Source organism: Rhinolophus sinicus, linkage group LG12 (genome assembly GCF_036562045.2).
Source record: "Rhinolophus sinicus isolate RSC01 linkage group LG12, ASM3656204v1, whole genome shotgun sequence".
Classification (NCBI taxonomy): Eukaryota; Metazoa; Chordata; class Mammalia; order Chiroptera; family Rhinolophidae; genus Rhinolophus; species Rhinolophus sinicus.
Genome location: NC_133761.1, coordinates 20,774,708 through 20,800,277, shown reverse-complemented (window position 1 = coordinate 20,800,277; position 25,570 = coordinate 20,774,708). Strand labels below are relative to the sequence as shown.

The following is a 25,570-nucleotide window of genomic DNA, read 5'->3' as shown; positions in this document are numbered from 1 at the left end:
AGCATCGTATTGGCATGAAAACAGATATAGATCAGTGGAACAGAATAGAGACCCCAGAAATAAATGCACACCAATATGGTCATTTAATCTATGAAAAATGAGGTAAAAATATACAATGGGGTAAAGACAACCTATTCAATAAATGATGCTGGGAAAATTGGACAGATGCATACAAAAAAATGAAACTAGACCACCTTCTTACTCCTTATACAAGAATAAACTCAAAATAGATTAAAGACTTAAATGTAAGATCCCAAACCATAAAACTTCCAGAAGAAAACATAGGCAGCAAACTCTTTGACATTGCCTTTATTAATATTTTTTCCTGATATATCTCCTCAGGCGAGAGAAACAAAAGAAAAACTAAACAAATGGGACTACATAAAACTGAAAAGTTTTTGCACAGCAAAGGAAACAATCAACAAAACGAAAAGACACCCTACTGAATGACAGAAGATATTTGTCAATGATACATCAGAAAGGGGTTAATATTCAAAACGTATAAAGAACTCATGCAATTCAACATCAAGAAAATAAACAATCCAATTAACAAATGGGAAAGGGACCTGAATAGACAGTTTCCAAAGAGGACATACAGATGGCCAATAGACATATGAAAAGATGCTCAATAACACTAATCATCAGAGAAATGCAAATTCAAATCACCTCACACCTGTCAGAATGGTTGTCATCAATAACTGAAAAAACAAGTGTTGGTGAGGATGTGGAGAAAATGGAACCCTCATTGGTGTAACTGTTGCAGTTCCTATGGAAAACAGTTTGAAGTTTCTTCAAAAAATTAAAAATACAACAACCTTATGACCCAGCAATTTCACATCCGGGTATTTATATGAAGACATCCAAAACACCGATTCAACAAGATGTATGCAACCCTATGTTCACAGCAGTGCTATTTACAATTGTCAAGATATGGAAGCAGCCAAGATGACCATCAATAGACAACTGTATAAAGAAATTGTAGTAAATAAATACAATAGAATATTACTCAGCCATAAAAAATGAAATATTACCATTAGGGAGCTGGGTGCACCTAGAGGGTATTATGCTAAGTGAAATAAGCAAGACAGAGAGAGACAAATATCATGTGATCTCACTTATAGGAATCTAAAGAACAAAATAAATAAATAAAAACAGAGACAGACTTATAGATACAGAGAACAAACTGCTGGTTACCCAATGGGTGAGGGGTAAAGAGCTTGGGTGAAAAAGGTGAAAGGATTAAGAAATACAAATTAGTACTTACAAAATAGTCATCAGGATGTAAAGTACAGTACAGGGAATATAGTTAATAGTATTGTAATATCTATGAGTAGTGCCAGGTGTGTACTAGAATTATTGGGGGACTCACTTCATAAATTATATAAAAGTCTAACAATTAGGCTGTATACCTGAAACTAATACAAAGTAATACTGAATGTCAACTATAATTGAAAAAGAAAGGAAGGAAGGGAGGGAGGGAGGGAGGGAGGGAGGGAGGGAGGATAAAGAATGTTCTGTGAACAAGATTTAACTGTAGATGTTAAGAGCAGTGTGCTATGGAACTCTCCCATAAACCTATTTCTTTGAGTTTGCATGGAACTAACCATTAAATACCTGTGTGATCATACTTAAATTCTTTTATTAACTCCTTACCTAAATGTATGCTACGGTAAAACAAAAACCAAAAATTTTTAAAAATGAAATCCCTACATAAAAATAAAAATAATTTATTGTGAAAATAAAATTATATTTGTAAAACATTCTTAGTAAAATGACTAAAAAATTATTTGATTTCATCCATATGACCTGGTTCCTTCTTCCTTCATAAGGGTTTTTAATTCATAAGGCATTTTAATGTACTTATTACATGTAAATTTAAAAAAAATATAAGTAAGATTTGTTCTCCAAAGAAGAAAGGAGAAAAATATGTATCACACTGAGACCTGATAAGTATTTTGTAACACTTCAAATCAGTTATGCCTGAGAGGGAGATAATGATATAATTTAAAACACTTTCATTGTTTTTACATTAAGTATTTATTTTTAAACATAGAAGATTAACAACATACAAAATGTAAAAGATTTGACTGCAATTATTCATTTTAAAAGCTTCAGAACGGTTTGATTTTTGGGGGAGGGCTTTTGGCCAAAACATTTTTTAAACATGTGAATGGATTATGCATTATTAAAAACTTTTTTTTGAAAAAAAATAAAAAAATAAAAAAATAAACTTTTATTTATTTAAATGTGTTTTTCCAGGACCCATCAGCTCCAAGTCAAGTAGTTGTTTCAATCTAGTTGTGGAGGGCACAGCTCATTGACCCATGCAACTTTGTTGTTAAGAGCACCTAGCTCTAACCAACTGAGCTAACCAGCCACCCCCAGAAACTTTTTATCTTCAGTAAAAGCCAATGTTTACTATGTATTTTTTTAATTCACACTTTTTAAGCTACTCTGATGCATTTTGTAGTTCACTGAATGGAAAGAAACAGTCACTACACCAAAATTATTATACATATATTCATTTCATTAAAAAACAAATAATAAAACTAACTCCTAAAATATGACAATACCTCATATAGCCCTTCTCTCCTTGACCACCTTATTTCCCTCAGAAAGATGCTCTCATAGCACCAATCACTACATATCTTTTGTAGCACTTAATATAAGTTAATAAGGAATAAATAATTGTGTAATTAGTTGTTCAGTGTTTATCTCTCCTCTGAGAAGGGAAGCTCCATATGGGCAGCTCAGAGCACAACATCTTAAAGAAGCACTCAATAAATTTTGGTTGTATGGATGAATTAATAGTATAATAAAGAAAGTGAATTCTTATTTATTTCTTAATAACTACAAGCTCCTATCTTTGCAAATGGAAGATACATTCTGCATCTACTAATACAATGAATAATCGGAGTAGCTAAAACTCATACCAAATTAGGTGACATTTAAGGATAGAAAATAGCATAACAGCTGCAACTTGATAGAGTTAAGATTAGATCAGAATGTAAGGCAGTAAAGAGGATGAGCAAACTGATCATTGGGGAATGCATTTGATGCCATCCTGAACGAGATTAAGGGAGTCTGTGGATGGGAATCTACTGCCAGCTGCCTCAATTAGCCATGTCTCTAAACATATATCATGTTCCATATTTCTTGATTTTTATTATTATTTTTTTTTTGTAATCTTGAATTTATGGACTAAGGAAAGGAAAGTTACCATTAAATTGTGACCTGCTTTAAAAATGTTTAGGGTTAAAGTGCCACTTCCTCAACTGTATCTTGAGATCCAAGAACAGACAGAACTGTCTTACATTTGTTTTAATCTCATTTAATACCCATAAGTGGGCCTTGCACATTACATATCTGATTTAATAGAGCCGTTTTCAGGAATTACTGAATACAAAAAATGAGTTATGTTATAAACATATCTGTCTTGTTGATATGATTTCATATTCCTTCAGTACAATCTTAGTTTCTTGGGAGTCTAAAGAGTATATCTATTACTCTTCACCATTAAGGTCATTCTCACAGCCATTCTTACTGAGAAGGCCAAATTCTGTGCAAGTTTGTTTCTGTTTGCTTTCTATCAAGTTATCCATTCATGGTCATATACACAGAACACTATCAATAACTAGAAGTGATTTCCTCCTCTGGGAGGAGGGTAAATAAAACTATGGCACAGTGATGCCAAGATATTGAGACCCTCCTTTTTAAGTAAGGTTTACTTAATATACACAGACATAGTAAACTATTTATGAAAGAGTTTTAACTTAAAAAATTGGATACAAACTCTTATAAACAAAATGATAGCAATTTTGTAGGTTAAAAATTTTATATGTACATCATCACAGAGAAAAATGACCAAAAGAAGATATGCCAAATAGTAGCAGTGGTTATTCTTGATTATGAAGTTTTTGGTGATTTGTGTGTCCTTCCTTGTATTTTCCTGCATTTCCAAAACAATTATAATGAATATGAATTATTTCTGTAAATAATAAAATCACTTAACTGTTGGATACATTAGTGCTAGCAGAAAATTTAGGGATACAAGAACATTCTCCCTTCTATTTTTCTAGAAGAAATTGAGATGGACCATTTATCTGTTAAATATGATTGTTTCAGGGAAGAAAGTAAGATGATGGGGTAATCAGACAAGCAAGAGAAGTCACATGTTAATGGCCTCTCTCATTTTTTTGAAGCCAATTATTGTATGTGCACTAAAGAAAATAAAACATAAATATATTAAAATCCAGCAGTTCACATTTTATAGTCAGTTTTTTATTTACACAAATAAACCTAAGTGATTAAATCGTAATTGAAAAATATCTTCTTTAACAATTATGTTTCATTTCTTTATAAGTGATGAAACCAGTAGGTTATTTGTAGGAATCAACAAAGAAAATTAATTTTTTTTTAAATGTTGTAAAGAGTTTTCCCTTGCTTAACCAAGACAATCAAAATATTGAGTCATTTTTAGCTTCATGAGTATAAATTTTGTAAAATTATTTTCTTTGCAATCAAAGATGCTCTTTGGGTATTTTTTTTTTTAATAGTAATTGGTTCAATTAATTTGCCGTTGTAGCCAAAAACAAACAGAAATAAATCCAGAGACAAATCCATATCATATGCATAGAGTTATGTCTGCTGTCAAATTACTGTAGGCAATTACCCTGGCTGAAAACATTAAAACCTCAGTTCATATTTCCAACTCAGTTCATAACCAAATATTAATCTTTCCAATTCGGTTCACAAGGCAATCAATCTGGAGTAGAAAATCTTATTCATCATGTAATTTATATCAGACAACTCGAATTATATAATGACACACATAATATATAATATATAATATATAATATATAATATATAATAAGCAATATATGTATTATATAATATATAATATGTGTGTATGCATATATACTAGTATTTCACAATGATATTAAGTAGTCTTTAATGCATCGAAAGAAGAAAACAGGGAGGAGAACAAAGCTTAATTACTGCCAAGACTCCCAGTAACATTGTTTTGTAAAAGGAAAAACTCCTTCATGAATATTACATGGCAACACATGTATAAATTTATTGAAAATGAAGACCAAAAAGATGAAAAATTATGGGTTTGCATTCATGTGAGATAGGAACAGGAATTGAATCACGTGTGTTTGCACAAGAGGTTGTATTCGGTGGAAGTGAAAATCTTGTTATTTTAAATATATTATATGTCCTCAATTTAAAAATTTTCTCTAACTAATGGATACAAAAGAACTATTATTACTATGTTTATGCTACTTTTGAGGGTTTTTAAATATACCTGAATTATAATTTGCCATTCCACATTTATCATCGTAACCATTTGAGAATCACGTAGAAGTTGGTGATAATCAAAGCGTGAATTCAATATGAGTTGGTCTATTAGTTTGAGAACTTAAAGAAAACTGCAATAGTAAGCATGCAGACTTTTTTCCTGACAAAATGTACTTTGGAATTAATTAATCAATCTACTAAACAAATATGCCTGAAATACCTGGTATGTAACATGTAACTTGAATGTTTGTGGATAAGCTTTTTTAGGAGGAACCAGTCTAATATTTAATAATCACTGACATGCAGCAGTTCTTTAGAAACATGTTGTGATGCTGGCTATGTTCATACTTACCTTGATCCTTAACTTTTTTTTTACCCACTTTACTTATGTTTACCTTAATTAACATTTAATTTAGCAATACTGTGAACAACTAAGTGAATATTCAATGAGATACTATTTATGACAAGTCAGCCTACAGAATAATGCTATATTAAAGTATAAATGGAATATGACATGTAGGTACCATTCTTTCATTAAATACGCTATTAGTGAGCACCTATTGTATACTGTGTATCCTGTTAGACGACGACAATGCTAAGCTCGATTAGCAACATAAACAACCATGCTCCAAAGGAACGCTTTCTGGAGCAGGAAAGGGTGTTACTTTAAAAGATGATCACAGTGTAGCAGAACAATCACAATAAATGAAGGCTGTCCTTTGTTTAAATAATTACTTCACAGAGAATAACCTATGTCAGTACTTAAAAATTATATATTTTACCAATTTATGATAATAAGGGGGAAGGTGTGTGATGTGCTGGCAGACAAAAATGTCATGGTAACTGAATGGAGTTCTAAGTGATTTTTCCCCTTCTTTTATGGAAAAGAGGGGGAGTGTTTTCCCCTAAACACAATGTAGTATTTTGTGAAAGGCAGCAAGAAATTAAGCTGAAAAGAGAGGTGGGATATAAATTGTGAACAGTCTTTAGCCAATGTAGGGAGTTGTAGTTTCCTTCTGTGGGTATGGAGGGACAATTCAGAGTTATTAAAATCACAACCTCTGTGTGCAACCTGGCTACACTAGTTTCTTGCTTTGTTTTGTAAAGTCGGTGATTTATATGACAATTCCCTCACCTATAAATGGGATGGAAAAATACCAATTTCGTACGAATATTGTAATACTTAAAGAATAATACAGGCACAATACTTAGAATAGTGCCAGGAACATAGTAAGTTCTCAGACAATGTTAACTAACATTATTATTAAATGGTTTTAAACGTGAAGGTAAGATTGTCAGTTTGCATTCTAAATAAAGGGTATTTTTTTCTTTTGTTATGAGAGTATGTTTCTGTACGTCTAAGCTCAACGTATTTCAAAGAAATACTCTAGGGAACATAAAGAAAATAGATAAACACTTGTATAAAGTGTCAAGAACTTAAGTACATTGAGTATTATGATTGACACAAAATGAAAAGCTTCCGTGTACAACTAAAATATTATGGGCTTTATTGTGAGAAAACCCAGGAGACCAGGCGCAGTGTTACTAGCACAACATAAAACTAAAACTAGAGAAAGTTTAGGAATACAAAAACACAATGTTTCCAGAATTCAGAAACTTAGGCTAAAATAATCTATAAATCAACAGCATAAAGAGGTGAAAGGGCAATGAGATGAGAATGTAAAAAAATTTGATTAAAAGAAGAGGAAACAAAGTATAATAAAACTGTAATAGCCTTATAGGGTTAATGAATGAAACGTGTTTTAAAAAATCAATTACACTTATTTGTATGTAATATATTCTGAGTTAATGGCTATTGAAATTAGAAATAACAAATATTAATGATTTAATTTGGGCAGGAGGTGTTTCTACAATTAATATTTTATGAGATGATGTGCATAAACTAATTAGAACAAGAAAATTTGTTCAAGAAAAATATAATCTTAAAATCACTATTTTTCTCAAATTATCAATTATCTAATTAGCCCGAGGGAGGAAACCATCTTTAGTGATTATAAATATAAATTTGTTAAGAACTAATGCATTATCGCTTAAGTACATTGCTCAAGATGGAAAGCAGTAAAAGAACTATTGTGCTGAATTGAATCTTTCCTTATTTATAAGCTAGAGGTAAAGGGTACATTTCTGAGTGTTTACTGTTTTATGACTAGTTTTATACTTTTGAGTATTCAAACAAACCCTCCAACTATTGCATGGGTTAAAAAAGATGTTTTTCAGACCACCTGAGCTTTCCCAGTAGGTATTTACAGTAAAATTACTAGTGGCAGATATCTTGAGTGCTCTCAGGTGTGGCAGAAAAAAATGTGTTCACTATGGTAACATGTGCCTCTGATTTCCTCAGAGACTATGTCCTGAGATCTTTGACCACCTCTAAATTTGCGAACACCATTACTAAATGCAGTTTCCCCTTTTCAAACATGTGCAGTTTATAAATTCAAAACCAAAAACTGCTCATTGATTTATAGATGCTCCACTGTCCTTTTAGGATTTTTCATTAGTGGAATTCAAATTTGTGCCTCAACAAATTTAAGGAAATGTAAAGGAAATCACATATGTGTATTAGAATCAAATAGTCATTACAAACTGTTAATGATGAGGCTCTGCCATAATCCAAGTGGCAGAGCAAGTACAAATTACAAATTCTCTTTGTGAAGCCTTCTCACAATTGATACCGTGTTTCCCCCAAAATAAGACCTAGCCAGACAATCAGCTCTAATGCGTCTTTTGGAGCAAAAATAATAGTAAAATAAGACCGGGTCTTATATAATATAATGTAATATAATATAATATAATATAATATAATATAATATAATATAATATAATATAATACCGGGTCTTAATAGTTGCTCCAAAAGACCCATTAGATCTGATGGTCCAGCTAGGTTTTATTTTCGGGGAAACACAGTATATTTAACAGTATTTTACTCACTAGGGACATATTCCCTACAACAAATATATTTGTGCAAGACATGTAATTACAACCAACATCACATATGCTTAGAAACAAAATGAAACAAAAAATACAAACTGTCAATTTAAAAATTGATTTCCACCTTCCAGTGCTCTTGCAGATTAGGAGACTATATATATACTTTACATAGGAAAAAATTGAAAACAATATATTGACTCAGAGAAGCTACATCTGTTTGCATTACTACTAAACCCGCACACATACCCAAGGCAAAGAATAATGTAGCTTTCTGTCAACTTTTGATAATTTGTGTCAGAAAATAGCAAAATAGTAATCAGACTATCTTAACTAATGTTTTAGCTTCTCTTTATTGCGCAGAGAGAAATGTGTCCTCTAAACTCTAGATCTGGTATATTTGCCTTATTTCTCCTTGTGTCTCCAAACATTACTAGGAGAATATGTCTTCTTCCATTCTGCCTGCCTTCTTTCTCTTAATATTCAATCCCTTGTGTTATTAACAGAAAACAAAATTGACTGTTTTTCTTAATCTTTACATTAATATTGGTTACATATTTACATATCAGGTAATTTGTTAGAATTTGTTAGCATAAAATCAGTAGAAAACATCAAAGTTTCAGGAAAAAATTGAAGTAAATTTCCAAATTTATATTTACTAGCTTACTATACATATCGATAATTTAGAAAAATTGTCCTGAATCAGTGTACTTATGGAACAATTATCACCTCCATGAGAGCATAGTTTGAACAGCATGACTATAAATATGAAAAATATATACACATAATAAACATACCCATTTGTCATTTTTTTCTTACTTTTCAAGTAGCACCATATTAATGCACCTTCCACACAAGTTTAACTCTTTTTCTTTTGTTTTCTTTTTATAAGAGCTTATTTGAGGTAACTGCTGGCATATGCCGGGGAGCAAGATCTCAAATGCCCCCCAAGTTTCACTCTTGAAAGCACATAATACCTATACTGAAATTATCATGAGTTAGATTAGAAAATACTTTTGGTTCCCAGATCTCACTGCAAGGTATGAGATCTAATTATTGCAGATAAATAAAAGTGCTTATGTTGATCTTGATTTATTTAATTCATTACCTAAGAAAATGTCTAAAGCAATGAAAGATCAGCTCTACAGTGGAGTACAACAAAACTGTGATCATATAGAAAAATGGTATTATCTAAAGTAAACATGAAAAGAGAAGACCAGAATGAACCATCCTCTATGCCTCCTTCCCTCCAATCTCCAACATCTAACAGGCCATAAATCTTTTCACCTTTATCTCTTTATCTCCTGAATTTGTTAACTTTTCATCTACATGACCACAATAACCACCTCAGAGTTTCTCATGTGAACCATTGCAACTCCTTTCCTTGGGCCTATTTTCTCCCTGCAATGAATTCTCCACTTTCCGAAATAAAAGGGTCTTTTAAAAATCCAACATTGATGAAACATAAGTCTGATTCCAGAATAAATGCTCTTAAAGTCACCTATATTCAAGGAGGTCCCTTCAAACTAGCAAGCTCTTTCTACATCTATACTTTAAATCTTATATGCCAAAAGGACTTCTGTTTGTCTCGTGGTGAAGTCTTTCCTGACTCCACCACCAGTAACCCATAACAGATTTGATAACTACCTCATTTGTGTCATCACTTAAATTATACAAGATGTCTTCATACTTTTGTTATTGTAAGAGTAATTTTAGGAAGTTGGAGAAAGTATAAATGCTTGGCTGAATCGCAGAAAAACTAACTTGACCTTCTGGGGTGGGGTCTTGTCATCTAGATTTTTAGCAAGACTTCAAAATGACTACAACCCATGATTATCAGAGAAGTACTGACTGACATAAACAATACTTAACAGTGAATACACTGAATTTTGCAATTGCTTGTTTGTATGTCCTTACTCCCAAATAAGTCTGAAGGATTTTAGGGCTAGCTTTTATGCAAATTTGTAGCACTTACTTAGAAAATAAAGCCAGCATTTAGTAGGTACTCAATAAATATCTGATGAATAAACAACTGGGTTTTTCTTATAATTGGGAAGCAATATGGAAGTGGAAAATTGTGGAAGGAAATAAATTGCTGCCTTTCCTGAGTAGGTAATAGGGAACAATGATATGAAATGATCAAAATGGACCTCTAGAAATATTAATGAGACCAACGCATGTGAAGAATGATTGGTTAGGAGATACATTTATTTGATGATGATGATGAAGATGAAGATGATGATGATAATCAGGCATTCCAAAGTTAAAATGTCATAATCTCAAGTTCAAGGAGGGAAAGAGTACTGTAGATAAAAATCAGCCTATTTGTCATCATTTACTTTGTAAATTAATAATAATCAAGGCATATCTGTCTAGTAACTGTGCCATCAGATAATCTGTAGTATTTTTGTTATCTGAAAACCTCATGAGTGAGCAGAAAAATCAGACAGAAAATACTTGCTGGAAGGAATCTCAGCCAAATTTCCATTTCCCAAGACAGATGTATACCTGCCATGTTTCCTGAAATTTTTACTATTGAAAATAATCCTTTAGGAATATAGAAAGAGTCTATTTTCTTGGTAAAAACAAAACAAAACAAAAAAACAAACAAACAGAAAAAAACAAGAAAACTCATGAAATCTGTTATTTTTATAGCAAACCTTAATGTCTTCTGCAACTGTGCTGACGTGTGATTATGAGACTGTTATTTGCCCGTTGTGATTCCTTCCTTATGTTACCCTGTGGGCAGAACTTTTATCTTAGAGACTGTCACAAATGAAATACTAAAGATATGAAGTGAAATAGGTGTCTTAATGGAGAAAAATTAATATAACTACCTTGTTTATAAAACACACACACACACACACACACACACGTGTTTTTCCCAGTACCCAACTATTAAGCATTTTGCTTTTTCTTCACATGAAAACTTAGATTTATTTATTTTTCTTTTGGTCCTTGTTTATATTCATTAAAAAACACGATTTTCTATTACAGAAGCTATTGTGTTCCTGTACCTCAACCAATAATTTTGGGGGCTTCTGAATATATAAGGTGCTTCTTTAAAACTTTTATGTCTACTTAATACAACCTGCCTCCACAAATGAACAGATTCTTGCATTACCCACAAAATAGATAATTCTCCACTAAGGGAAGACTACCATTTTGAAACTTGACAAACATGATGGTGCCCTATCGACAAACAAGATTACTTATTTGCAAACAAAGACACTGTGCTTGGGTGTATTCTCTAGAGCTTCTTGAAAGAGTGCACTGGAGTGAGTACTGAGTGATCAGGCAGCCTTTGAATTAATTCTGCTGGACATGGTACCAAAACCACAGCTGCTCTACGCAGTGTTTGATCCACCAAATGCGTCATATTTGCTTTTCAATCTGTTATTAATAAAGTAGCCAAACATCCTGCCATAGCTTGTTGTATAACTTTGTTTTTAGAGACTAGAGCAGAAGGTATCCATTATTTTAATTCTGTAAAGCTGTACTTAATATTTCTGTGTGTTACCATAAGCAGAAAGAATAGGGCCGCTGGGAGAGAGAGGGAGGAAGGAAAAGAGGAAGTGCAGGGAACACAAAGGAGGGAGGAGATGAGATCATTCTTAAGAAAAGGTGCAGCTACCAGACCAGCCAGAATGAGATTTCTGTGGCCAAGGGCAGATGCAGGACACCATTTTGACCCTCACGGTGAACTTGACCTAATTATAATGGATTCTAATATTATTAGCTTTGCAGGCAGGGAAAATCTCCACCACCTGTGTCGCCATGACAGTTCTGACAAGAGCCAAATAAGGACCAAGGAAATCCTACTTTCCAAAACGAATGAGTGGTCAATGAGAACCTGTCTAGGAAGACCTATAACACCACCCCTAAACCACGAATATTTTGCACCCTCATTTTGAAAATAATAAATTCCTAGCCTTCTTTGTTCTTCTGGGCAGTTATTCTTCTCCTGGCCTGTGGTCCCACCATTTTGGGAGTGTACTATCTTCCTCTTCTTCTTTTTTTTTCATAAATCCACTGCTTGCTCAACTTATTTGATGTGTCCTTGAATTTTTCTTGTGACAATACTAAGAACCCGTTTTCCTACACTTGCTCAAATTTCCCCCATTCTCTTGCACTTAATATTTTGCAACTACTATGCTAATGCCCAATCATTAATTAGACAATGTATTTGAAAACATGAAGAGTATTCCAAAAGCTTTTTAAGTACTTAAAAGAACATTAGACACCACTAGCACTGATTTCAGTACTGTCCCCCAAATGTATCATTTTTGTCTTTCCTCTCTTCTTTGTCCCTCTGTCCTACTTGCCCCTCTTTTTTCCATACTCTGTAACTCTCTTTTTCTCATCTATTTCTCTATATTTCTTCATTTTTTATGTATAGTTGAAACCGAGGGTCTTTAAGACTTTGACTAAATTTAATTTTAAATGCTAGGTCTAGGAATCATCTCTCTCTGTCTCTCTGTCTCTCTGTCTCTCTCTCTCTCTGTGTCTCACTGTCTCTCTGTCTCTCTCTCTCTCTGTCTCTCCTCTCCATATATATATATATATATAGCCTCTCCTCATAGACCTAGCCTTTCCCAGATAACCAGCCACACCAGAGGCAGCAGAAGACAGAATCCTGGACCTGACTAATGGTCACAAAGTCTAGGCCTCTGGCAGGCTAAAAATAACTTTTTGACCTAAGTTACGTTTCAGTTCTTGAGCCCTAAGGTGGAATGAACTTGTGGCTACTTTCCCATGAAAACGGAGAGGAGGACTCTGGAACAGAAATCAGAACTGTCCTAAAGATCTGAATAATTAATTAATTACCCTTACTTCACCTCTGACCAATCAGATCCCAGCATGCCCTCAAACCCCTAACCCATGGTGGCTTGTGATATTGCCCTATAGAATCTGTAACCTACAAGCCACTGGGGAGTCAGGTCTTAAGAACGGGAGCTCACCTGTGTTTCCAGGCTTCCTGCCATTTCCTTAAATAAACCTCAGCTTTCTATGCTGCAAATTCCTGTTCCAGGTTCTTTTGGCTTTGAGGCATGCAAGTAAAATGAAGCCCTTGAGTTCAGTAAAATAGTTCCTATTTTAATTTAAATTCACTCACTTTGTTTAAAAACAGCACATGAAACTGGAGTATTTTTATGTGACAGTAATTACTAAGAGTAACAATTTACTAAGGCATTTAATTTCTCCAAAGAGAAAAGCCTTTTTCTACGTAGAAAATATTTTTAACTTCTGTTAAGTTATGGTTTAATAAAAATTAATGTTTTAATAGAACTTTACAAGACTTTTTGTAATAATGGTATTTTTGTTTTGTTTTGTTTTTTTTTGTTATATTTACTTTAATCCAGGGAGTTTTTCACAATTTTCTTCCAATTGAAACATTCAGCAAATCTTTTGATGTCTTAGTTAAGGCCTCTTGACACAATGTTTAAAAAAAAAAAAAAATTGGTGAACATTTTATCATCTTCTAATAATCTTGCACCTTCTGGATTTTGAAAAATACAGTTAAAATTGTCCTTAGATCACCTAAATATGGTATCAATTATTTTTGGTTTGTTTTTCTCTTGGATAAAAAAATCCAGATATCTGAAAATTCTTAGGAAGCATCTGGGGATCAGTTTGAACACAAAGCATCATTTTGTAAACATTTACTTGAGATTACGTGATTTCAAAGCTAGCAAATTAAATGCCATTCCCTGTGAGTAGCCTCCAGACCATTAGGAGAGTTGTTAGTCTTATTATTTAAAGTACTGTGCACAAAATACACTGATACATCATTTGTTCTTATGCTCATTCATTACCAATGATGAGTTCTTTCCCACATTCTTGAGTTCAATTCAGATAACTAATTTAGAAAATTTTGGCATGCCTTGAATGTTCCTTTTTGTAGAAATAACTAGTTATGACATAGTTGGATAAATAATTACAAATATAGGAAAACAAAACGTTTCCTATAACAAGGTTAAACTTGATTCATCTCTTTCATCTTCCAATCCCTCTACAGTTCTTATTAGATGTTTCTTGATGCAGTTAGGTACTCAACTTTACTTTTTAAATTAAAGATCATGTTTAAAGATTCTTAATTTATATTTCCAGTATGCCTTTTCTGCCAATTGGTTTTTAAGTCCAAAAATTGTGAGATTTAAACCCACTAGTTATTGCTTTCCCTTAAGAAGAGCTCTCAAACTCTCAATTCTTTGACTAAGGGACAAGCTACTACGTATATTAACACCCACTACCTGTTAATTAGGATATAGCTCAATTTCCTTCATTTATTGAACATAATTAAGAGTTTCTAACCAATAGAAGAGTTTCAGATTATTACAGATAATTGGATAAATAATCCCATTAAATTTTAATGATCTTATGTTACTTATACAACTAAAGGACCATTTTGACATTCAAGAAAACATTTTAGAAATGCAAAAGTTGTATACAAGGGACTTAAAAGAGTTTCTTTAATTTCTTTGTGATTATGAGAATTTAATGATCTGTATGATGAATAACTATCGAAACATAAGCTGCTTTTGAAATGCATCACTTATAACAAATTCAAATTTCTGATTATGATTATTCTATAACGTTCAGGACTCCTCTTACCTATATAAGCAGCTATAGATCCTGGTGCTTCCTCAAACCTTAGCTCAACCCTACTGAACCAGTTGCAATTCTAACATGACATATAGCATAGCACTTTCCAAGTCTGAAGTTTCATGCTGAAAATACCCACTTCTCGTCTAACTGTAAAACTCCTGCTTGTTTGTTAAGACTCAGCCAGTGTCACCTGTTGTTTGAAGTATTTCCTGAACTTCCTAAATTGAGCTGATTGCTTTTGTACATTCTACCATAACCATCTCTATTCCTGTATTCACAGCACTGTATTATTGCTTCATCTTTCTGTCTTTTCTACTAGATGTGATCTCTTCAGAAAAAGATACTGTGATATATTTATCTTTGCCTTTCCCATGTTGAGCATAGTACCTGACATAGAGTAGGTGTTTTAAAATATTTATTGGTCGAATAAAGAATAAATGAATAAATCTTCTTTACTGATTTGTAATCTATTCAAATTACAATGATACACTAATTATGTCTGAGGTTAGCAATAACTAGAAAATAAACTTCATATAAAAGCAAAAATACTGTAAAAAAATCAATTAACCAGTTTTTTGTTTGTTTTTTTTTCAGTACATGTTTATGACTGTAGTCTCTGTTTTTTCATTTGCTTGTTTATTTGTTTTTCCTCACAGGGAGTTTCTTTTCTCTCAGAACTTCCAGTATAGGTAATGATGTTACAGTAATGGATTGAGTGGCCTGGATAAAGTAAGGTTGAGAAAATAATACTCAGTGGATTCCTTCAGGAAGCAGAAGCCAACAGAATTGCAAAATGTGTATGGACTGGGCTGTTAATTGACTTTTTAAACACCAGCATCAGTCTAAGTATACTGATGTCAATGATACATGCCAATATTTTATATCTGTTATCTTATATTTCTAGGTGTTGTATCACTCATTCATTATTCAGCCAACAAATGTGTTTTGAATACTTAAGATGCAGAGATTGAACTCAGTGCAAGAGACAAAAGGATATCCTAAATGGACATGGTCCTGTATTAATGGCAGATCCTGTCTTTCTGAAGCTTGCATTCTAGGGATACAGTAAGTAAGCCCTAAATTACCCAATAACCACCCAATTACACTTGTGATAACTTTATGTAGCAAAATAGACACTTATATATGTATTTAATTTGGGTATGTAAACCTTTTTTTGTGTCTAAAATTTTATAGGAAGTTGGGAGATAAATATATATTTTCTATGCCAGAAAGAAAAGCCACTTACTCCCATTTCAGTTTTCAAGTTTCTACAGGATCCAGTTCCTTTTTTTACAATGCAAAAAAATACTTGTAATGAAAGGGGAGACATTAGAACTGATACCACAGAAACAAAAAAGGATCACAAAAGACTGTACTATAAACAATTTTACAGCAACGTGCTGGATAACTTAGAAAAAAAGAAAATTCCTGAAAACATACAAGCTGCCAAGACAGAATCATGAAGAAATAGAATATCTGGATAGACCAAAATGAGTAAGGAGACTGAATCAGTAGTTAAAAACATCCCAGCAAAGCAAAATACAGGAACAGATGCTTCATGGGTCAATTCTACCAAACATTTAAAGAATTAACATTGATCCTTTTCTAACTCTTCCAAAATATTAAAGAGGGAATTATTTCAAATTTATTTTATGAGGCCAGCATTTCCCTCATACCACAGCCAAATAACGACAAGAGAAGAAAACAACAAGGCAATATGCCTGATGAATATAGATGCAACAATACACAGTAAAATACCAGCAAATCAAGCTCAAAAGCACATTAAAAGGATCTTATACCATCATCAAGTGGTATTTATACCCGGGATACAAGGATGGCTCAACATGTACAATTAGTAAATGTGATACATCACATTAATAGAAAAAAAGATAAAATCATATGATCCTATCAATAGATGCAGAGAAAAGCATTTGACAAAACACAATGTTCTGTCACAATAAGAACTCTCAATAAAATGGCTCTGGAAGATCTCTATCGCAACATAATAAAGTATATGAAGAGCCCACAGCTAGTACACACACTGGTAGAAGTTTGAAAGCTTTTCCTTTAAGACAAGGAACAAGACTAAGGGTCTCATGACTCTTATCCAACACAGTACAGGAAATCCTAGCCAGAGCAATTAGGGGGAAAAAAGGAAACATCTTTGGGCAGATGTTTGCCTTTGCAAACCAGAAAGGCAAAGTAAAATTATCTCTGTTGGCAGATGGCATGATCTCTTATACAGAAATTCCTAAAAACTCCACCAAAAAAAGTTACAATAAACAAATTTAATAAAGTTGCAGGATACAAAATCAACATACAGAAATCAGTTGTGCTATTATACACTAGCAATACAATATGTGAAAAAGAAAGAAAGCAATTCCACTTACAATAGCATAAAAAGAAAACAATAATGGAACAAATTTAAGCATGAAGCTAAAATATCTGTACACTTAAAACTATGAGTTTGATGAAAGTAACTGTAGAAGATACTAATAAATGGAAAGATATTCTTTATTCTTGGATTGGAGGGATTGATATTGTTAAAACGTCCATATATCCCAAGGCATCTATATATTTAATACAAACCCTATCAAAATCCCAATAACATTTTTCACATAAATAGAAAAAAAAATCCTAAAATTCATGTGGAACCCCAAAAGACCGTAAATACCCAAAGCAATCCCGAGAAAGAAGAATAAAACTGGAGGCATTGTTCTTCCTGATTTCAAACTATATTAGAAGGGCTATAGTAAACTAAACAATATGATCCTGGCATAAAAATGTACACTTAGACCAATGGCAGAGAGTCAAGGGCCCAGTAATAAGCCATTGCATATACAGTCAACTACATTTGACAAGGGAACCAAGAATACTCAAAAGGGAAAGGATGGTTTCAATAAATGGTGCTGGGATAATCATATGTAGAAGAATGAAATTGAATCTCTCTCTTACACCACTTAAAAACATTAATTGGAAATAGATTAAAGACTTAAACATAAGACCTGATACTATAAAAGTCCTAGAAGAAAATATAGGAAAACAAATCTACTTGACATTGATCTTGGCATCGATTTTTTTAATATGGCACCAAAAACACAAGCTACAAAAGCAAAATAAATAAGGGCTAATCAAATAAAAATGTTTCTGCACAGAAAAAGTAACAATCAACAAAATCAAAAGGCAACCTATATAATGAGAAAAAAAATCTGCAAAATACCTATTTGATAAGGAGTCGATATACAAAATATACAAAGAACTCATAAATCGGGGGGGAATCTGATTTTAAAAAATGGGCAGAGGATCTAAAAGACACTTTTCCAAAGAAAACCTACAAATGGCCAATAGGTACATGCGCAGGTACTCAACATCACTAATCCTGTGGGAAATGTAACTCAAAAGCACGATGAGATGTCATTTCAAACCTGTTAGAATAACTGACTATCATCAAAACTACAAGTGTTGGTGACGATATGGCAAAAATCAAACCCTTGCGCACTTTTGATGAGATTGTAAATTGCTACAGTCACTATGAATAATAATATAGAGGTTCCTCAAAAAATTAAAACTAGAACTACCATATAATCCAGTAATACCACTTCTGGGTATTTATCCAAAGGAAGTTAAATTGGGATCTCAAAGAGACATCTGTACTCAATGTTCATTGCAGCATTATTCACAATAGCCAAGATACAGAAACAACATAAGTGTTGTCCGTCATTAGATGAATGGATAAAGAAGATGTGATATATATTTATGTTTAAGCTATAGAAATGAAGGAAATCCCGATATTTGCACCAACATGGATGGACCGTCAGGGTATTAGGCTAAGTGAAATAAGTCAGACAGAGAAAAAAATACTGTATGAGCTCATTTATATGTGGAATCTAAAAAAGGTGAACTCTTAGAAATAATAAGTAGAATGGTCGTTGCCAGGGGCTAGAGATTGGGAGAAATGGGGCAATATGAGTCAAAAGGTTACAAACTTCCAGTTATAAAGTTAATAAGTTTCTGAGGATCCAATGTACAGATGGTGACTATAGTTAACAATATTGTATTATACACTTGAAAGTTGCTAAGAGACTAGATCTTAAATGTTCTCACTACACCAAATGGTAATTATATGAGGTAACGGAGGTATTAATTATCCCTATTGTGGTAATCATTTTGCTATATATAAATGTATCAAATTGATACATTGTATATGTTAAACTTACACAATGTCATATATCAATTAAATCTCAATGAGCTGGAAAAATAAAAATTTTGCATCCTGGTCATAAAAGAGTTTAATTTGTAATTTTCTACTGAGACTAGTATGGGAATATATGGTATATTCCACAAAAAGTATATGGAATTATTTAAACAGCATTGGGATTGCCTGGTCTTTGAAGGTTTGGTAATGTTTCTGTATGAAGCCATTTGGCCTGGTATGGTTTTGTGTAGGATGCTTTTATGTGACTATTTTCTATATTACTCCTATGATAATGGTCTATTTAGAATTTCTGTCTACTGGTGTCAATTTTGGAAATTTTCATAATACATTTTTGTTTACTTCTCTTTGTATTTTTTAGTGATTGACTTTAAGAATTTTTGTGCTATGCTATTTGGGGCAGAAATGCTTAAAACTGGACATTTTGTTTGATTTGTACTCCTTTTGCTAACTATCAAATGTTCTTATTTCTCTAAGAAAAAAATGATAAGTGTTGGTGAGGATGTGGAGAAACTGGAACCCTTATACACTGTTGGTGGGACTGTAAAATGGTGCTACCACTATGGAAAACACTATGGAGGTTTCTCCAACAAGTTAAAAGTAGATCTACTATCCTATTTAGCAGTCCCACTTCTGGATATAATTCCAAAAGAACTGAGATCACAATCTCAGATAGATATCTGCTCTCCCATGTTCATTTCAGCATAATTCACAATAGCCAAGATATAAAAACAACCTAAATGCCATTAGAAAATGAATGGATAAAGAAAACCCGGTATATACCTATAATGTAATATTACTCAGTCTTTAAAAAGATGGAAATTCTGCCATATGTTTGATAACATGGGTGAACCTGGTAGACTTTATGTTAATGGAAATAAGCCAGACACAGAAGGACAAATACTGCATGATACCACTTATACAATGGATCTAAAACAGACAAACACAGAAATAGAGACTATCATGTTGGTTCCAGGGGCTGGAGGGAATGGGAAATGGGAAGTTGCTATTCAACAAGTGTAAAATTTAAGTTATGCAAAATGAATAGTGCTAGAGATCTGCTGTATAACATTGTGCCTATAGTAAATAATACTGTATTGTGCACATAAAAATTTATTAAGAGGGTAGATTTCATGCTGTGTTCTTACAATTAAAAATAAAGAAAATACTTACAAATTGTAATGAAAATCATTAGAAATTTATACATATAGTTTTGTAATTGAACTGAATGAAAACATCAAAATCTTAAATAAGTTGAATGTTCTCTTTTGACAAAGTCCATTTAATTTCTATATTTGGAAAAATAATATTTAAAGATTAATATAAATTTGTTGTTAACTTTCCTGAATAGCATATGATGTTATATTTACCTGTGTATTCAAGGTGAAAACCTGCAGCAGAAACACTGATGTCTGATTGAAAATTTAAATACAGATTGTTAGACGTACTATTCAAAAGATGGGGTATTGTTGTTCCTGAAATAATAATTGAAAAGGCAGGTTAATGATCACATAATGAATACTACAGTAAAACTAAGTAAGTTAACTACTAATCAGCCAAGAGTTTATCACTGAAATTATGTATTAGTCAAGTGCTTTTCAAGTATTTTTTAATAAAAAATATTTCCCCCATGTTCCTCTTTCATTTTATTGCTCCTGACTTTCTCCAAGAAGACAGACCTTTGCAATCAATTTAGATTGCTCCCTAAAAATAGGTAGGAGCAAACAGAACTAGTGAAATCAAACCACTAAATATAGGTCACCTAAAATAAACGTTTTGAATTTTGTATGAACTTCAATATTTCAGGTACAAGCTAATAATATACTTAATTTGATAGTTTCCATGTGCTTTTTATGGTATACTAACTTAAGATTTTTAAGGGTTCAGAGGATATATTCATTTTTGCCCTTTATTAAATATATATATATATATATATATATATATATATATATATATAGTTTTGTACTAAGCAAAGTTGGTAGTTAGAATTCACAAAATCCCAGTTATGAGCTTGTGTTAACCTTGTCTTTCAGCAAATGCATAATAATGATGTTCTTCTGAACTTCTAAAGCCAATCAACTTTAGGTCTTTTTTTAATTATTCAGATGAAAAAAATAAAATATCTGCTTAAACCAATTACATCTTGACAACTTGTTATTGAGTAATAGTTTAATCTTAAAATCCTCAAGATTATAACTCCAGCAGTTTCAAATGACAAGCATATAAATAACTGTCAATTCTATATTATAAGATAAAGTTCAACATTTTAGTTGATAGTGTTGCAAACATTTTTTTGGTAAGTAACTCTTACTTTACACTTTGCACAGCTCTGTGATTCTTCTATAAAATAAAGCAGGACACACTGATTACAAAAGATATGATTGTTTTCTTTTTTTTCCTTTCCTGAACTTGCTCTCTGTCCTTGGTGTCCTAACTGAATCCCTGAAGACAGAGGTAACTCAAAGGTCACTGGAACTGTCTTTTTAGCCTCTCAGAGGACCTTAGATTCTGCTCTGGAGTCACACCAGTTTGGTCCCAATCTCATTCTAATAGTAGCTATACAACCTTGGGAAACTTAATCTCACTGAGCTTCAATAACATACCTGAACAGCTAGAAAGATCACATGAGGGAAATGAATGACAAGCCTCACACAGAGTTAGCACTTGGTAATCAGTAGCATGTTGTTTACCACTTTTATCATCTTCATTATTAAGAATGTATCACACCTAATCTATTATAAACACACATATACTCAAATCATTATGTACTTTTTTTTCAGGAAAAATTTATGTCTAAATCTGTATCTAAAATATTTTTTATCCCTAAACAAAAATCACTCGTACTCTAGATATTTTTTCTTTCCTTTTCTCAACAATGAGGTTGACAAATTGGTTATCGCACTCCATTTAAAAATCAGCTTTACTAACTTTAAAGTTTACTCACCCCAATAAACTTTAATTTAAAAAAATCTATTAAAAACTTAAAACCATTCAAACTTACTTCAGTATATCTGAAATGTGTAAGTTAATAGTTTAACAATGTTCATGTTTCTAGATTTAAAAATTATAGTTAAAATTAATGTAAAACTTATAGTTAAAATTAAAGAAAAACTTCATTTCACCTTTTATATGCTAAAGGAAGGTGCTGGACTACTGCATAAATTACCTTAAAAAAATCTAAATAAACTTAAAAAACCTTCTAGTTTTGGTACATATGTACATATTCATTTTATAAAATTTTATTCATTTCATAGAAATAATTGCATACTTTCTTTATGCTCAATCAACAGTACCTTGTAGTATTTACCATGGTGATTCACAATCTCTATAATTATTTTAATGGCTTCATAACAGTCTATTAAGTGGATATACCATAATTACCAGGCACTATTTTTTAACTATCATTGCTCATTTGTTTATGTATTTATTTTTAAGGGAAAGGGGCATACCACACATCCTATTGCTGAAGAACAGCTGAAAATATTACCATTAACATAAAAGCATCAATAAATACACAAATATAATAAGACTATAGTAAAGTGTTAAACAGCAATTTCGACTTCATTACCTTTCAAGTCTTTCAAACTTCTAACTTTGTAACTTTAGTTCATTGCAAATAGTTTATAAAAAGCAAGTTAAAATTACTAAGTCAGAATTCCAGGGAGCACTTTTTAAAAATAAATTTTAAAATTATTAAGTAGAACAGTATTTTAACTAAGCTCAACTCTTGTTTACCTGAATAACTTCCAAGTCTTGGAGCATTGTTATCTCCCCCATCATAAAAGTCCAGAGAATCCCAATTATGCTCTGTAGCAAAGCTGACAACTTGCACCTGTGAAATTATAATTACTGTTAAGAACACACATTTCCAACAAAATTTATATACTATAGTAGATCTACACCCCCTAAGAAGAGACTTCTACACCCCCTAAGAAGAGAAAGTTCAAAGCCTGGATCATATCATGGTGGCCCCTTAAAGAAGGAGTTTAATGACTGATTTTTGCCATTGTGACAGTGGTCTACGTGGGCTGACTGTCATAAGAAAAGCCGGTGGGGACCTAGCAGTGTTCACTAAGGTATAACATTGAGTTTTCCTGTCACCATCTCAGAGCATTCTCTTTATTAAACATTTTTGGTTAATCTAATATCTCAGTGCTAGAATCCCAACGCACGTTCTAAACAATTGGTTACCTTTTATGTTTTGGAGTGTTAAATTCTGCTCACTGGTTTGAGTTTTTTTTTAGCTATTAGGAAATAACCAGGTCTGTGGTCCACAAGCATATAGGACCTTAGAACATATATTTTTCTATAATTATCTTGGATACATTTTATTTTTTCTTTATTTGTATAACCTTTGTCCAATTTCCTGATTTTATTTTAAAACAAAATTAACATTATTATCCCCTATGCACATTTTTAATACAATAAGGTCTCAATATGAATGACCAAAAATTATACTTTGTAACTGATTTGGGTATATCTTTCAAAGATTATTTTTATGAATGGAGTCATAATAACTAAATCACTATGAAACTCTCTAAGGTTGACAAGGGAAATACTGGAGTATAAATCTCTCACGTCTTAAATTTTATTTAAAGAAAGAGGCATGTGTTACTTTGTTGCACTTCACTTGGCACAGCTTGAGCTTTGCCAGAACCCACAGGACCCTCACAACTGTGGATATTATCTGTTTTTCTCTTTGCTTAATACATATTTTGTACTTTTGGAGAAGGGAAAGGAATAACATCATTAAAATAAATTCATTGTATTTAGTTAAAGTCTGTTATAGATGTAAGCACGTGCTACATAATTATAACAATTGCATTCATTAGAAATTTCTTATCCACAAAATACTCCATCATCACTCTTCCATTCAAGTGAACGCTGGTGTCTCCTTTCCAGGGGTGAGTGCCACATGGCAACAGATACCCTGCCTATGTGACAGGCATTATGCCAATGGCAGTGTTCCAGGACAGGAAGAAGACCAGAATTAAAGCTGTATGACTGCAATATAACAACCCCCTCCTTAAACAATGATCAATTCTCTCCTCACATCTGAATTTTCTTTCCCTTAAATTCAGGGATAGGAAAAAGATCAGCTAACTGTGTTGAGAGGTTTTTCCACCAAATAAAATTTACTGAGTTAGTAAAAATGTAAAAGAGGCAAGCCTTGAGGGGGATTTAGTGAACTATCAGTAATCCAATTTAGCCACAGTGGAGGGTATTTACATAAGAGGAAATATGCATGCCACATTAGAAAAAGTAGAGAAAAGTTAGAAAAAGTAGCGCTTAGTGCATAAATACAAAAGATATTAGAGTTAGAATGCCTGGGTTTGCAACTTCCTGATTCCCTTTACTCTTGAGCTTTCGCAAGCATCTCTTTGGCTTTTACTGGATGTAACCCCTGAAGAGTTGTTAATATTGTGATGCCTTAGGTTACTTACATAAACTATTGTAATTAAGGTTCCATGACTCATAATTTTGCTGTAAAATTAAATTTAGTTTAGGGTAGTGCCCAATGTGTATGAAGAATTAATGTATCTTAGCTAAGGAAGACTCTGAGAGACAGAGACTATAAAGACTGAACACCGCAATAATTATGCAATTGAGGAGTATTCCATTGAAGTTCAGAAGGGGTTATAAGGAGCATCATTAGGACCGTGCTCTCAGTATTGCATTGGGTGAGGGAAATAAAAGCGAAATGAGAATTTTAATGTCTATTGCAGTAGCCTGTGAGAGAAGCAATGAAAGACGAAAGCAGGTTGGAGGCAGTAATGAAAGAAAGTGGTACCCAGATGTCACGTGTGCTACTATAGGGAAAAGCTACTGAATTTTATGTTATTCAAATAGGGGAAGAAGTGAGAGGGCAGATTTAAGAATAATTTATGTTTTCTTCCCTGAGTTATTGACATCAGAGTGGTGGTAAGAACAAAAATGTAGACATCTCCAGGAAAACCTATTACCTAAAACCTATTAAACAGAAAAACAAAAACAAATAAAAAAAAACTTCCATTTAATTCCAAACATAAGTGTTTAGCAGACTGAATAATGGTTCCCAAAGATAATCCCTGGAGCTTGTAAATATTGCCTTTTATGGAAAAATGGTCTTTCAGATGTGATTAGACTAAGGATCTTGACATAGGAGAGACATTATCATGGATTGTTCGGATGGCCTTCAATGCAATCATAACTATTCACTCTTATAAGAAAGGTGCCAAGGGAGAGATGACCCAGACAGAAGAGGAGAAGGTAATGTGACAACAGAGGCAGAAACTGGAGGGATGTAGTCAGACACCAAGGAACGTTGGCAGCCACCAGAAGTTGGAAGAGGCAAGGACAGGACTGTCCCCTAGAACCCAAATAGGGGGAGAGAGGAGGGTGACAGACCAGCTCTGTCAGCACCTCGTTTCAGTGCAGTAAAGTTGATTTCGGACTTCTGGCCTCTAGTACTGTGAGAAAATAAATCTGTGTCATTTTAAGCTATTCAATTCACAGCACTG

The 25,570-nt window shown here is 32.7% G+C and overlaps 1 protein-coding gene across 6 annotated transcripts in view; it reads right to left on the bottom strand.

The window, feature by feature from the left end:
• Window positions 1–25,570, bottom strand: part of CSMD3 (CUB and Sushi multiple domains 3) — a 1,090,811-nt gene that overhangs the window by 131,857 nt on the left and 933,384 nt on the right. For all 6 annotated transcript variants that reach the window (XM_074316364.1, XM_074316366.1, XM_074316365.1 and 3 more), the window contains 2 exons: window positions 22,806–22,902; window positions 20,441–20,545 (listed from right to left, as the gene is read on the bottom strand). In XM_074316364.1, coding sequence (XP_074172465.1) covers window positions 20,441–20,545; window positions 22,806–22,902 — 202 coding nt within the window. The remainder of the gene's footprint in view (window positions 1–20,440; window positions 20,546–22,805; window positions 22,903–25,570) is intronic.